Here is a 13,522-nt window from a genome sequence, read left to right on the forward strand (position 1 = left end):
AAAAAAAAAAAAAAAAAAAAAAAAAAGGTATTTCCAATAGTAAAAAAGATTTAATGGCTATATTGAATTTGAAGCTTGTGTTAAAGCAGCTGTCATAATCCCTATTTTTATATTCCTCAGAAAACTCATTTTAATTGTTGATTTATCTTATATAAAGTTTGATTATATCAAATTGAATCTATAAAACTGTACAGTGAAGGGCTGGGTATTTAGTTCAGTGGTTTTGCCACCTACCTCTCAAGTACAAGGTCCTGACTTTGATCCCTGATAGCAAAACAAAACATACAGTGAAGCAAGGTGGCACATGCCTGGAATAGCAGCGCTCTGAGGCAGGAGAATTACAAATTCAAGCCCAAGTTGGGCAATGTAGCCAGACTGTGGCTCAAAATAAAAAAATCAGGGCTAGGGGTGCAGCTTAGTGCAGAGGTCTTGAGTTCAGTGTCCATTGCCCCCCTACACTCAGACACACACAGACACACACACACACACACACACACACGAAAGGAAAAAGAGTAGAAAAAAATACCCGTTTTTATCTGTTTTATTTTGGGAGTTGCATGTAAATCTTTTATGTGGGGAAAAAAAAGTTGTGGTGTTAACAAGTTCTAAAAATTTATAGACCTTATTCTAACTTGTGTGGAAACTCTTCCTCCATTACAGATGTTGTGTTTATGTTTACTTTTTAGGTTTGTGTAAAATTACAAGGCCTGTATTTAGTTACATACTGTCAGTCCTACCCTGAATTTGAGTCATGATTTTATATTACACATTCAGCCATCTAAGAGTATTGTATAATTTATACCATGGATTGGGCAAAGTCCATGGTAGAGTAATGAATGTTCCACAAAATACACCACAGAAAAATGATGCCACAAAGGATGATTAGACTTTGAACAATGTGACTGTGTCTAAATCTTTTTGGAAATAGTGACTCACTAATGAAATAAGCTTCAACGGTTGATTAACTTGTGTTCCAGTCAGAGTAGTCGCATTGATCTTAGAGCTGAAAAGTATCTAAGGCTATCAGTGTAGTCATTTTATATAGTATGAGGTCCTGAGAAACAAAATGACTTTCTTAGTGACATACTGCTTCAGTGATTTGGTTAAGATTCCTGTCATTGTAGAATACTTAATTATCCTTAATCATCCTTAATTATGGAAAATATATAAGAATTGGCAGAGAAATGATTAGTGAATTTCCTCCTGAATATATGCTCTTTTTACCTCCAACATCTTGCAGAGTTTCTGTAAAAATTAAAAAACAGGCAGTTAATTAATCAGATATAGTATTACATGTTGATAGAAGTTGTATGTGTTGATAGTTTCTGTGTATATAAATCTACACTAAGTGATGTACGTTGGTTGAGAAGATTGGTATATGAATTTCAGAGCAATGAACGTCTTGTGACTAATTGTGTTTTCTTTAAATGTGTTATAGTTGAAGCTTCTTGTCATAATGGGGATGAAACAATTGAAACTATTGAAGCTGCTGAGGCACTCCTTAATATGGATTCTCCTGGTCCTGTGCTGGATGAAAAACGAATAAGTGAGTGATTTGATTGTTTATTTTTCTGCACTGTGTAAAGTCATTCTTATCATTCTCTGTTAAATGCTAAATATCTAGATATCAGAGATCATGTTTAATAAACGTTCTGAGCACATCTTAAGGTACAGTACTTATTAAGACACCTTTGCTATCTACATCTTTGCTAAAGTATTCAGTTAAGGCTAGGCCGGGGATTTAGCTCAGTGGTTCTGCCACCTGCCGCGAAAGCTCAAGGTCCAGACTTTGATCCCTGGTATCAAAAAAAAAAAAAAAAGACTTTAATTTGAGGGAATGAAACCTCTAAAAACAAAAGTAATTTATTAGTTATAAAATAGTAGATTATGCGCAATTTTCTGTCTTCATCTCTTTGGTGAAACTATTTTGCATAATTTCTTTTTTTTCACCTCATTGAGTTTATTGGTACATTCGAGGTACACAGTACAGTTACATTCATCATTGGGATCTTGTACCTTTACATGACAGGTCTTGGTTCTCATTTTTTCCCCTTGTCCCTGCCCTCCCTTCACCCACTCCTCCCCTCCGCATTTACAAACATTTTATTTCCATTTTTTTATTTTCTCCTATTTTTGTTTTTTCCCTTATTACCTTTCCCGTACCCTTTCCACTTTCCCTACACCTTTAGCCCTTTTCAAGCATAATTTCTTCTCTTAATCTCTTTGATGAGCCCAGATCATTATAATTTACTAATCTCTATAGATAATCACAAGTGGATTGGCAAAATAATTGAAAACTTTGCGAACTTTTTATGGCATAAAACTCATTGCCACATTATTGATTCATTATGAAATTATGCTTTTCTTTGTACTTTTTCTGACAAAGAATTACTTAAGCTCATACAATTACTAAATCAATTGAAGATATTCATGAGAGTTTGCTGTAGTCACTGCAGCAGTGCATTAGACAATAATATACACAAATGAATAGATTTCTTTCCCCGGTCTTACATTTTATTTACCTACAATGCTGAAGATTAAACCCAGGAACTTTGCTGAGTGCATTCCCAGCACTTTTGAAAAATTTTTATTTTTCAGACAAATTCTTGCTAGGTTTCTAATTACAATTTAATTCTTTGTAAGTAATTGTAAAAACTAAAATTAAAGGCCTGCAGAGTGATAACAAAGCTTTTTGGAAGCAGTGTATACTAAAGCAGAGAACATCAGAGACAGGATTCATTGATTCATTGAGGGGATGTTTAGGGTAGGGAGATGTTTTATAGGACTGGGGATTGAACCCAAGGTTACACACATGGTATACAGGCACATACTCTACCACTGAGCTTTTATTTTAGTTTGAATCAGGCAAGCAGAAACTCTACCACTGAGCTATATCCCTAGACCTTCATTTCATTTCATTTCACCAGGATCTCACTAAGGTGCCGAGAGTCCCCGCAAACATGACATCCTGACTCAACCTCCTGAGTAGCTGGGATTACCAGAGTGTGCCACCATACCTGCTTGATGTAATATTTTAACGTGGGGTACAAATGGTAAACTTTTAATAGGAAGGCAGACAGGAGAGAACAGTGAAAGGTAGAAGTTAATGGATAGAGCCTCAGGCATAGACCTTTAAAAACAAACAAAATTATGAAAGGTACATGTTTTGATATAACTAAACTGCAAGCTTCATAGTAGGTAGGAGATGAGATTGGAAAGGTAGATTTGAATTAGATTGTGGAAATTTTGAAAGGTACACTGTGGAGTTTGGGTTGTTCTTATCCTTTTCCTTCAGCAAATTTTAAGATATTTTTCCTATGATTTTTACTTTTGATTTTCAGCATGTAAAGCTTTTGTATAGAGGAATAATGTCAGATTAAACTCTTAGGTTTTAGGAGATAACTGTTAACACGGAGAGAAAAGACAGGAGAGACTGGTGATAAGAAGTCAAGCAGGAGCAACTTTGAAATAGTTGAGTAAAACCGAGCAGGATTTAGAGAAAGGGAAATAAAAATCAGAAAATAGATTTTAAGATTTTATTTCTACTTTAATCTTCATAGGAATAGGAAATGATTTTATTAAGCTTTAGTTTACAATACACAGTTGATTATATTTAATTGATTTTATTTCTATTAGGTAGTAATATATTTAGTTCATCTGAAGATGACATTGTAGTTGCCCCAATCACCCATGTATCCGTCACATTGGATGGGATTCCTGAAGTGCTGGAAACTCAGCCGGTGCAAGAAACATATGCAGACTCACCAGGAGCCTCATCACCAGAACAGCCTAAAAGAAAGAAAGGTGCGTAATTTCTTTTGAGCACATAGTCACATCTTTGATGTAAAATCTAAACATAATTTTTATTCAGTAGTATAATTTTATTCTAATTAAAACAGGGTTAAAAAAAAACCTTTTTGGGCACAATAAGTATTTCTTCAAATTAGAGTCATTTTTTAAAAAATGTTTTATGGATTTAGAATACTGAAAATATAGAAAAGATAGTTTCCAAATGTTTGTTTATTGATTGATAAGTGAGGATTGAACTCGGGTTCTTGTGCTTGCAAGGCAAGTGCTGGAACCACTGAGCTAAATCCCTGGCCCCAGTTTCCAACTTTGTGAAGCCTCATATTTTTATCTAAGCTCTTTCATCAAAGCCTCAAAAAGAGCTTAGGGACAAGGGCAGGTCAGCTTCAACATAGATTGAAAGTCACCAGTCTGTATCAATGATTGCAGTGTAAGATTCCATTTGGAAAACTTCAATAAGTTGGAAATCAGAAATTAAGTAATTGAGAAAAATGTAGGAATGTGTTAAAGGAGAGTGTTCACTGTCACAAATTGGGACCACATTTGCATTCTCAATTCTGACATTCTTGCAGTTTCCGTTTGTGTTCTGGTTCTGTTCCTCCTTGTATAATATCTTGACTTTAATATCTTAGTTAATGGCATCACCAGCTACTAGTAATCTTTTCTTGTCTTTATTTTCTTTCTTCACGACCAACAATCTAAGTTTACATGAAAGGAAGGGAAATTCTAGGAGCCAAAAATGAGAATGAAAGTAGTTGCAATAGCTACTCTCACAGCTCTGAAGGCCTGAGAAGGCAATGGCTTTATTGCCCCTATGATGCAGAAGCTTAGGTATTGGGCATCACCAGCTACTAGTAATCTTTTCTTGTCTTTATTTTCTTTCTTCACGACCAACAATCTAAGTTTACATGAAAGGAAGGGAAATTCTAGGAGCCAAAAATGAGAATGAAAGTAGTTGCAATAGCTACTCTCACAGCTCTGAAGGCCTGAGAAGGCAATGGCTTTATTGCCCCTATGATGCAGAAGCTTAGGTATTGGACCTATGCAAGGTGGACGACTAGAGACAGATGTGGGCAAATTAGTGGGACAGCTTCAGGGCAAAATTCCACTTGCTGATACAGATGTCAAGGAAGCTTGTATTTGTCAGCCAAGGCTCTTGAGTGGAGGGATTTTTCCTTTGCGAATTCATAATCCTTGGCCTCCTTGATAACTAAGTTTACAATGAGACTAAACTATTGCTGACTATAGGAATTCTCAGCCCAGCAATTCACGTTATAAGTGGACCCAGGCTTGTAGTTACTTTAAGGCATCAAGCAGAAACTCTTATGTAATTGCTCTGGTGGTTTACACATTCAACCTAGGCTACACAGGATTTCCTCAGATAAAGCCTTGTTTAAGGAGAACCAACATATCACAGAATACATGAGGAACACACTTCCTGAGTAAAAAGCAGCAGGTATAGAAAATTTTAATGTTCTCTAAGAGACAGAGATAATAAAATGATCAAGTAGAAAGTTTGAAGGTGATTATGGTTTTTAAATAAAAAGAATAAAAATACGGTCAAGGAGTTAACCCGTTGATAAGTAACATTATCTAAGAATAAGACTATTAAAAAGGACAAGGTGGAACTTCCTCTGCTAGCCAAAATGGAATAACAGACAAAATACATGAAACTGTGGTACTAAAGAAATTGGATATAAGTCAACAGAAGCCAGTGTTCTTCCTGTAAGAGAAAACAAATGAGGTGAGCCATGTGATTGCCGTATCTTCATGGAGAAAAATTGTTGTGGAAAATAGTTCTATCATTCTCTTAAAAATCTTAATATAGAAAGTCATGTCACGTAGCCATTCTGCTTTTAAGTATTTAAACAAAAGAAATGAGACTGGGTTTATAGACAAACTTACACACGAATATTCTTGCCAGCCCTATTTGCAGTTGCCCCAAACTGGAAACCACCCAAATGTACAGCAACTGCTGATCGAAGAAATTGGTCTGCAGTAAAATGGCACACAGTGTTAACAAATACAACAAAGGGCCGGGGATTTAGCTCAGTGGTGCCTCTGCCTGCCTCACAAGTGCAAGGACCCGAGTTTGATCCCTAGTACCAAAAAAAAAGAACCAACAGAAAAAGGATGTATCTCAACATAGGTTAAAGAAAGGAGCCAGGGTTAGGGATGTAGCTCAGTGGTGAAGTGCTTGCTTAGCATGCTCAAGGGCCTGGGTTTGATCCTAATAGTCTTGCCCCAGAAAAGTAAGGCAGAAGTAATATTCAAAGACAGTGACTGTGGATTTTCCAGAACAACATTAATCTTGAGCATTGTGGATCCTGAATAGTGTTAACTACAATACATCTTGGTATATAAATCCAGGAATTGATAGTAAAAATGCAGAATATCCAAAGATACCCAAAAATCTCTTCCGAAGTACCCCTGAAAAGAAGAAAGAAAGAAACCAGAGAGAAATGCCATCACTTAAAGAACATTAATCATATGTTTTTTCTTTCTTTTTTTGCTTTTTGTTTTTTGTTTGTTTTGGTGGTACCAGGGATCAAACTCAGGCCCTTGCAATTGCCAGGCAGGTGAGGCACCACTGAACTATACATCCCTGGCCCTAAAAACATTGATTTTTAGATTGGCAGTTTAGAAGTACCCATTAGAGGTGGGAGGGATTAGATATATTCAGAGTGATACAAAGAAATAACATTCAGTCAGAGCCAGGCATGTAGCTCAGTGGTCCCTGGTACTAGGGAAAAAAAAAATAACAGTCAGTCAAAAAATGTTCCACCCAAGAAACTATAATTCATGCAAAGCTGTGTACATTGCTACCTTGAATAGTAAAGAAAGTAATGGAAAGGATGGATTTTGGATAGGTTACCAGCAGTGTCTTGACATGAGTAAAGGTAGTTGGACGAAGGCAATGGGAAAAAAGAAAAAGCAAGTACGTAGCTTACTGAAAATGAGATGATAGGAGGTTACTCCTGTGCTGACCTCTAATAATTGTTATCATAACTAGTTGGAGGAAGGCAATGGGAAAAAGAAAAAGCAAGTACATAGCTTACTGAAAATGAGATGATAGGAGGTTACTCCTGTGCTGACCTCTAATAATTGTTATCATGAAGACACTCAGCCAGGAGAATCTGCTTCATAAATGAGTTCTTTGGAGATGTCTGTGGTGAGGAGAAAGTTTTACCTAGCTGATTACCATACATTTAGCAGTCTGTTGATTGATTGATAAGGTCTTGGTATGTATTTAAGTATGGCTTTCAATTCACTACATAGCCCAGGTTGACCTTGAATTTGCAGTGTTCCTCTTGCCTCAGCCTCTGGAATGCTGGAGTTAAAGCATGTGCTACCTACCACACCCAGGTGTACATTTGTCAGTCTTTGAAGATTTCTAGTAGGGTTTTGACCATCTTTTCCCCTACTCTCATCCACCCAAATAACTCGAAACCATTTTCCTACTCAGTTTCTGGGAATAGGTTGTTATGAACCTTGTCATTTTTAGCTCTACAATTTTCCTTTTGTATGATTGCTTTTTCTTGATTTACTTATTTATTTAGGTACTGGGAATCAAACTTGGGTCCTTGTGCTTGCAAGGCAGGCGGTGGAACCACTGAGCTAAATCCCCAGCCCTGTATGATTGCTTTATAATAACTAAAACTTCACCCATAATCTCACCAGAAATCATCAACCTCAAGGACTGTGGAGGAAGGAGGTAGTAACTGTATACAGAATGGTAGGCTGCTCCAACAGCATGATCGTCTCAACTACAGAAAACAGTGCTACCAAAGTATGGTTCTAGATAAGTAGCAAAAGAAGATCGCAAAAAAGCTGTGCAATATTTGATCAACCTAGATTAAAGCCATTGGGATAGATTTATTTAGAGGGTGATAATTCATAACCATGAAGCTGGTTTGCTGTAAATTTAAATAGAGAAAAATGAGATTTAAAAAATACACAAGATACACCAGGCACGGTGGCTCATAACCTGTAATCCCAGCATTTGAAAGGCCGAGGCAGGATGATCTCCATGTGTTCTAGGCCGGGTTGGGCTACATAATGAGTTCAAGACCAACCTGAACTACGTAGCAAGGAGTTATGTCCTAAAAAGAAAGATCCCCCTCCCCCAAATTGATTATATGGGTCATCAACATTTTGCGATACATATTTTCTATATTTGTAGTTTGGAAAAGTTTCTAATATTTTAGAACTAACTATATGCAAGAAAATGTAACTTCTGCTTTAAAAACCTTATATAGCCAGCAAATAAACCTATATGGCTAATGATTTAATCTCAAAAGTTTTATCAATATCAAGAATACTCTCCAAAAGTTTAAGAAAGCACTATCAATATGATTACCTTAAAGAGGAGATACAATATTTGAAATTCAACTTGATTTTTACAAATAAAGTATCTTTTTATTTTTTTACTTTTTTATTTTTTTAAAGCAGTATCAGGGATGAATCTAAGGCCTTGCACAAGCTAGACAAGTACTCTACCGCTGGGCTACACGTCAAAGTCCTTTTAAAAAATTTTGTTTGGGGATTTTGTGCTTTTCTCATGATAGCCCAACCAATATCTACGAAAGTATACTTTTATGTTGTTTTTTCATCTTTAACGTGGCTCAAGCTCCCTTTGCAGAGCTAGTTTCTCCCTCACTCTTCACTTGTACTTTTTGAGATTTTGTCACTGCTTTAAAAACTTTTTTTTTTTTTAATTTGGAGGCAGGGTTTTGCTAAGCTGGCCAGACTGAGCTTGAACTTGCAATCATCTTGCCTTATCGTCCTATTTGGGACTATAGATATGCATCACTGCTTGTGGCTTAGAGTATTATTTCTTCCATAGGTATATTTATGATCTAATCTACATTAAATTTTACATTTCAGTTTTTACTGAAGTTATTTTTCTTTTAGTAAACATTTTTAGAGATCAGTTAAATGTCTGATATACAAAGCATTTGGGATTTAAAGTTTTGGATAAATGACAAAATAGCTAAATTCTCTGTTCTCTCACTGTGCAAGCAAATATTTATGCAAAGCTATTCTAATTTCAGGGAGAAAAAGTAAGCCCCCACGACCAGATTCCCCAGCCACTACACCAAATATATCTTTGAAGAAGAAAAACAAAGATGGGAAGGGTAAGTATTGCTATAATTTCTCTATAATACTGCTCCAGCAGCATTCTCGTTGCTTTACTTGTCTTCCCATTATAAATAGAAAGCACTAGTTTTCTTGATATGCTGAAATGGAATCCATCACTACCAAGTACTTAGAAGATAGAGTTGCCAGTTTCTCTTGAGATAAGTTTTTAGAAATTCTATAAATCCTTAGTTATTTTCATTTACCTGTCAGAATCCATTTTTTAATTTAATAATCCCTTGCAAGAATTCCAACCCTGTTAGATTTCCCTTTTAGAGTTATATTCTTACTTTGTCTTGCCATTTTGTCATTTTCATAACTGTTGTGCAGATTTGAAGAAAGCTGTTATGGCTGATCTGCTGGCTCTAATATAAAAAGACTAACTGTTTATAATTTTATATAACCTTCTCCCTTCCTCCTTGCCTCCCTCCCCCGACTCCGCCTTTCCCTCTCCCCTCCCTCCCTCTCCCCCTCCACCTTCTTCTCCCCCTCTCCTGCCTTCGTGCTTTCCTACCTTCTTTTCTTTCTTTGCACCATGGATTGAACTCAGAACCTTGTACTTTGTGAGATAGGCACAGTGCCACTGAGCTAAATCCCTGCCCCCCGCTTTTTTCTTCTATGTGATAGTTCTTGAAAAAAATCAAGTTGAAAGTGCTTTCTCCCTAAATTGTCACAAACCTAATGACAAGACTGTTGCTGTTCAGATATTTTATAGAGGACTAATAAAATAGTCTTTATTAGACCCTAAAAATTATGACCATATTATCACCAATACTAACTGAATTACCTCAGCATTACTAACTGAAGTGTATAATATTTTTGTGTAGATATATGATGAAACTTACAAGACTTTAGTAGTGTTTTGTTGTGCTCTTTCAAGTTCAGTTTTAGTCCTTTAAAAATAAATTCTTGTGCTGAGTGTAATGGTACATTCGTATAATCCCAGCACTTGGGACGTTGAGCAGGCCTGAGGATTGCTGTGAGTTCAAGGCCAGCCTGGGTTACATAGTGAGTCCAAGGCCAAACTTAAACTACAGAGTGAGACCCTGTCAAAATGCATACATACCTTCATTCATTCATTCATTCTTGTTTCAGGGAACACAATTTATCTTTGGGAGTTTTTACTGGCCCTGCTCCAGGACAAAGCTACCTGTCCTAAATACATCAAATGGACCCAGCGAGAAAAAGGCATTTTTAAATTGGTCGATTCTAAAGCAGTGTCCAGGTTGTGGGGGAAGCACAAAAACAAACCTGATATGAATTATGAGACCATGGGACGAGCACTCAGGTATGTGAAGTTTTTGTGTTGTTATGAATGTCATTTCCTACAGGCTCAGAATCTATTTCATTGGTACAGCACTTGAATAGCATGGTCAGGGGCCTGGGTTTAATGTCCATAGCTACCAAAGGAAGGAAAATAATTTCTTAGATATTGAAATCATATGTAATTTTTTAAAATTATGGGATTAAAGAAGTCGTGAATATTATTTACTGAAATGCCAAGGTCACAATATTAATAGAAATCAGTACATACTTAAATTAAAATCTTACTCCAAATTGGGGAAAATGTTTTTCTTAAAAACATCTTTATGTAAAAAAAATCCTCAGGTAAGGATGATTATTCTAAATTAAAAAGGAATCCAAAACACTCCAAAATCTGAACTTTTTTTGTTGTTGTTGTTTTGTTTTGGTACCGGGATCAAACTCAGGATCAAATGTTTGCAAGGCAGGTGTGGGTGCCACTGAGCCAAATCCATGGCCCTGCCGCATTTTGATAGTGACACTGACAAATGCTCAAATTGAATTTTGGAGCCTTTCAAATTTGGATTTTGCGATTAGGGATGCTTGACCTGTAAAGTCTGTGTGATATTAAAAAAAAAATACACAAAATCTGAAATCCTTATTATAATATCTCAAATAAAAAAATATTCAACCTGTGTGTTATTTGTAATGTCTGTCTTTAGGAATTGTAAATTAGCTATCAGGCTCAGGCTCATATGTTTTGAGGCATTACATTTAAATTCAGCCCAAAGTACCAATAATAGTAATGCTATACTTAATAGGAAGATTCATTTTAAAACATGAATCTTAGTTGTGCTGGTATTTATTATAATGTAGTAATTTAATGTTTTATTGTTAATATCAGTTATTATGACAGTTTTAAAGAAAGGTACCAATTTATTCTTTTTCTTTTTTGGTTTTTTGAGACAGCGTGTCACTGTGTAGGTGAGACTGACCTGGAACTCACTATGTAGCCCAGGCTGCTCTGTAACTCACAGCGATCCTCCTGCCTCAGCCTCCCAAGTGCTGGGATTACAGGCGTGTACCACCACACCCAGCTTCCAGTTTATTCTTATACTCCATATTTTTCTGTGATCATGTCATTTATTCTGCAAGATCTTTGTGTATTAAGAAAGGTTAGAAATAGAATGATCTGAAGCATCCTTTTTAGAGGATAAGTAGTCTGGCTATTTTGAAAGAGAACTATTTAGCTGTGGTTTTTAGTATTTTTCACTTAGCCTTTTGTTTTTTAATAGTACTTTTTAAAAACAATACTTTAAAAAAATGGTGCTGGGAATTGAACCTAGGGCCTCATGCACGCTATGCACGTGGTCTGCCATTGAGCTGTATCCCCAGCCTTTTATATTTTATTTAAAATTTAATTTTTAATTTTAAGCAAGGCCTTAATAAGTTAACCAGGCTGGCTAATAACTGATCTTCCTGAATAGATGGGATCATAGACATATGCCATCGTGCCCACTTGATTTACATTTTTAGGTACTTGATTTGAGTGAGATCAGTGAAGGAATTTGACCACTTCTATCGTACACCATTAAATTTTACACGCAAAACTGAAACAAATGGTAGGATTGTTATAGGAAGCTGAAGAGGGCAAACAATTTCTTGAGGTTTTTAGTAGACTTGATTCTTCCAGCAAGTTAGCAGCAAGGTAGAGGAAGGGAGAAAAATAAAGGGCCCGTCACTTTTCAGCAGTTCCTTAATCAGCACTGGTTTTAGATTTAACTAATAATAAGGACATTTGTCTTTCTGTAAATTGTATATTTATGCTATATGAGATAACTGCCCTTCATTATTTTCTCATTATGTCATTTCATTTCAACTTAAAAATCTTTGCTTAGGCTTAGGAAAATTAGATTTTGTTAGGTATTATTTTAATTTGTTTCATTGAATAAGATATTGATAAAATTGTCTGCTTTCAATAGGTACTATTACCAGAGGGGTATTCTGGCAAAAGTGGAAGGTCAGCGCTTGGTGTATCAATTTAAAGAAATGCCAAAAGATCTTATCTATATAGATGATGAAGATCCAAGTTCCAGCATTGAGTCTTCAAATTCATCACTATCTTCAACAGCCACTTCTAGTAGGAATCAAGCAAGCCGATCAAGAGTATCTTCAAGTCCAGGTGGTAAAGGAGGAGGAGCCACTACTGTTCTAAAAGCAGGGAATTACAAAGCTACAAAAACCAAAGATCCTGTGGAAATTGCCCAGCCACCAGAAGTTTTGAGGACAGTGCAGCCCTCACAGCCTCCATATCCTACCCAACTCTTTCGGACTGTTCATGTAGTACAGCCAGTTCAAGCTGTCCCGGAAGAAGCATCCATAACCAGTAGCATGCAGGAAGAAACATTAAATTCTTCCATTCAGAGTATTAGGTGAGATAACCAACCAAATGATGCATATTGCTATATAATGTTTCTGACCAGAGCCATTAGTTTGAAGTGGATCAAGATTCAGAAGTGAACATTTTACGATAGAGTTAGTTTTTTTGTTTTGTTTTGTTTTGTTTTTTTTCTTTAGTAGTGTTGGAGATCAAACGCAGGGCCTCATGCACCCTAGGCAAGTGCTCTACCACTAAGTTACATCCTCTGCCTAAAGCTAGGAGTCTTGGTTGACAGCTTGTTGCAGGAGCAATATATATATATCAGCCTTCTGATTTCTAGATCAATAATTGTTTTAACTTTGGACATAATTTGTTGTTATTCTTATCAGTTTAAGTCTTGTCTGCTAGATTGAGCCAAACAAAAAATGATTCAAATGTAAGAAAATTCAAAGAATGGTTTCAGGTTGTTTTTTAAACCAAAGCAGAATCTGCAAATATTCAACATAAATTGACATACTACCATGTATAGAATGAATTAGATTCCAAGAAATAAATACTATTCCTTAGGAAGCTCCTGTATTTTAATAGTTCTGAAGTTCAAACAGGTAGGGATACCAAGAATTTAAGGTCCTTTCTTTTAGGTTTTAGAATTCTGAAAGTTAGAAAGTTTTTTTTTTTTTTTTAATTGAATTAAATCAGATTGCCACAGAGGTCCAAGAAAGATGCTGAAAACCAAATTGACCAAGAAAACCCACAGACTCATCTGTGGAAATTAGGGGCTGGTTTTATCTGATTTTAGGTGCTAGCTCTGTTCTCAGGCAAGGAAGGCTCGCAGACAAATTAGGTGGCTTTTTGTTCCCATTCTCCTTATTCTCCTTTTTTATGTCATAATTTTCCAGAACATGAATTATAATGGCACATAAGAGCCCTTCCAGAACCAAGAAAAATGATTCC

At 36.0% G+C, this 13,522-nt stretch overlaps 1 protein-coding gene across 2 annotated transcripts in view; it reads left to right on the forward strand.

Annotated features, from left to right (window-relative positions):
* The window catches only part of Elf1 (E74 like ETS transcription factor 1), a 43,667-nt gene that overhangs the window by 24,384 nt on the left and 5,761 nt on the right, over positions 1-13,522 (forward strand). The window contains exons 3-7 of one of the 2 annotated variants that reach the window (XM_010636931.2): positions 1,463-1,546; positions 3,637-3,804; positions 8,862-8,945; positions 10,042-10,234; positions 12,171-12,620. In XM_010636931.2, the coding sequence (XP_010635233.1) occupies positions 1,463-1,546; positions 3,637-3,804; positions 8,862-8,945; positions 10,042-10,234; positions 12,171-12,620 (979 nt within the window). Of the gene's footprint in view, positions 1-1,438; positions 1,547-3,636; positions 3,805-8,861; positions 8,946-10,041; positions 10,235-12,170; positions 12,621-13,522 lie in introns of both variants that reach the window. The other variant, XM_010636930.2, reaches the window with a different exon arrangement.

Source organism: Fukomys damarensis, unplaced genomic scaffold (assembly GCF_012274545.1).
Source record: "Fukomys damarensis isolate Sample0158 unplaced genomic scaffold, DMR_v1.0_HiC HiC_scaffold_38, whole genome shotgun sequence".
NCBI classification, from domain to species: Eukaryota; Metazoa; Chordata; class Mammalia; order Rodentia; family Bathyergidae; genus Fukomys; species Fukomys damarensis.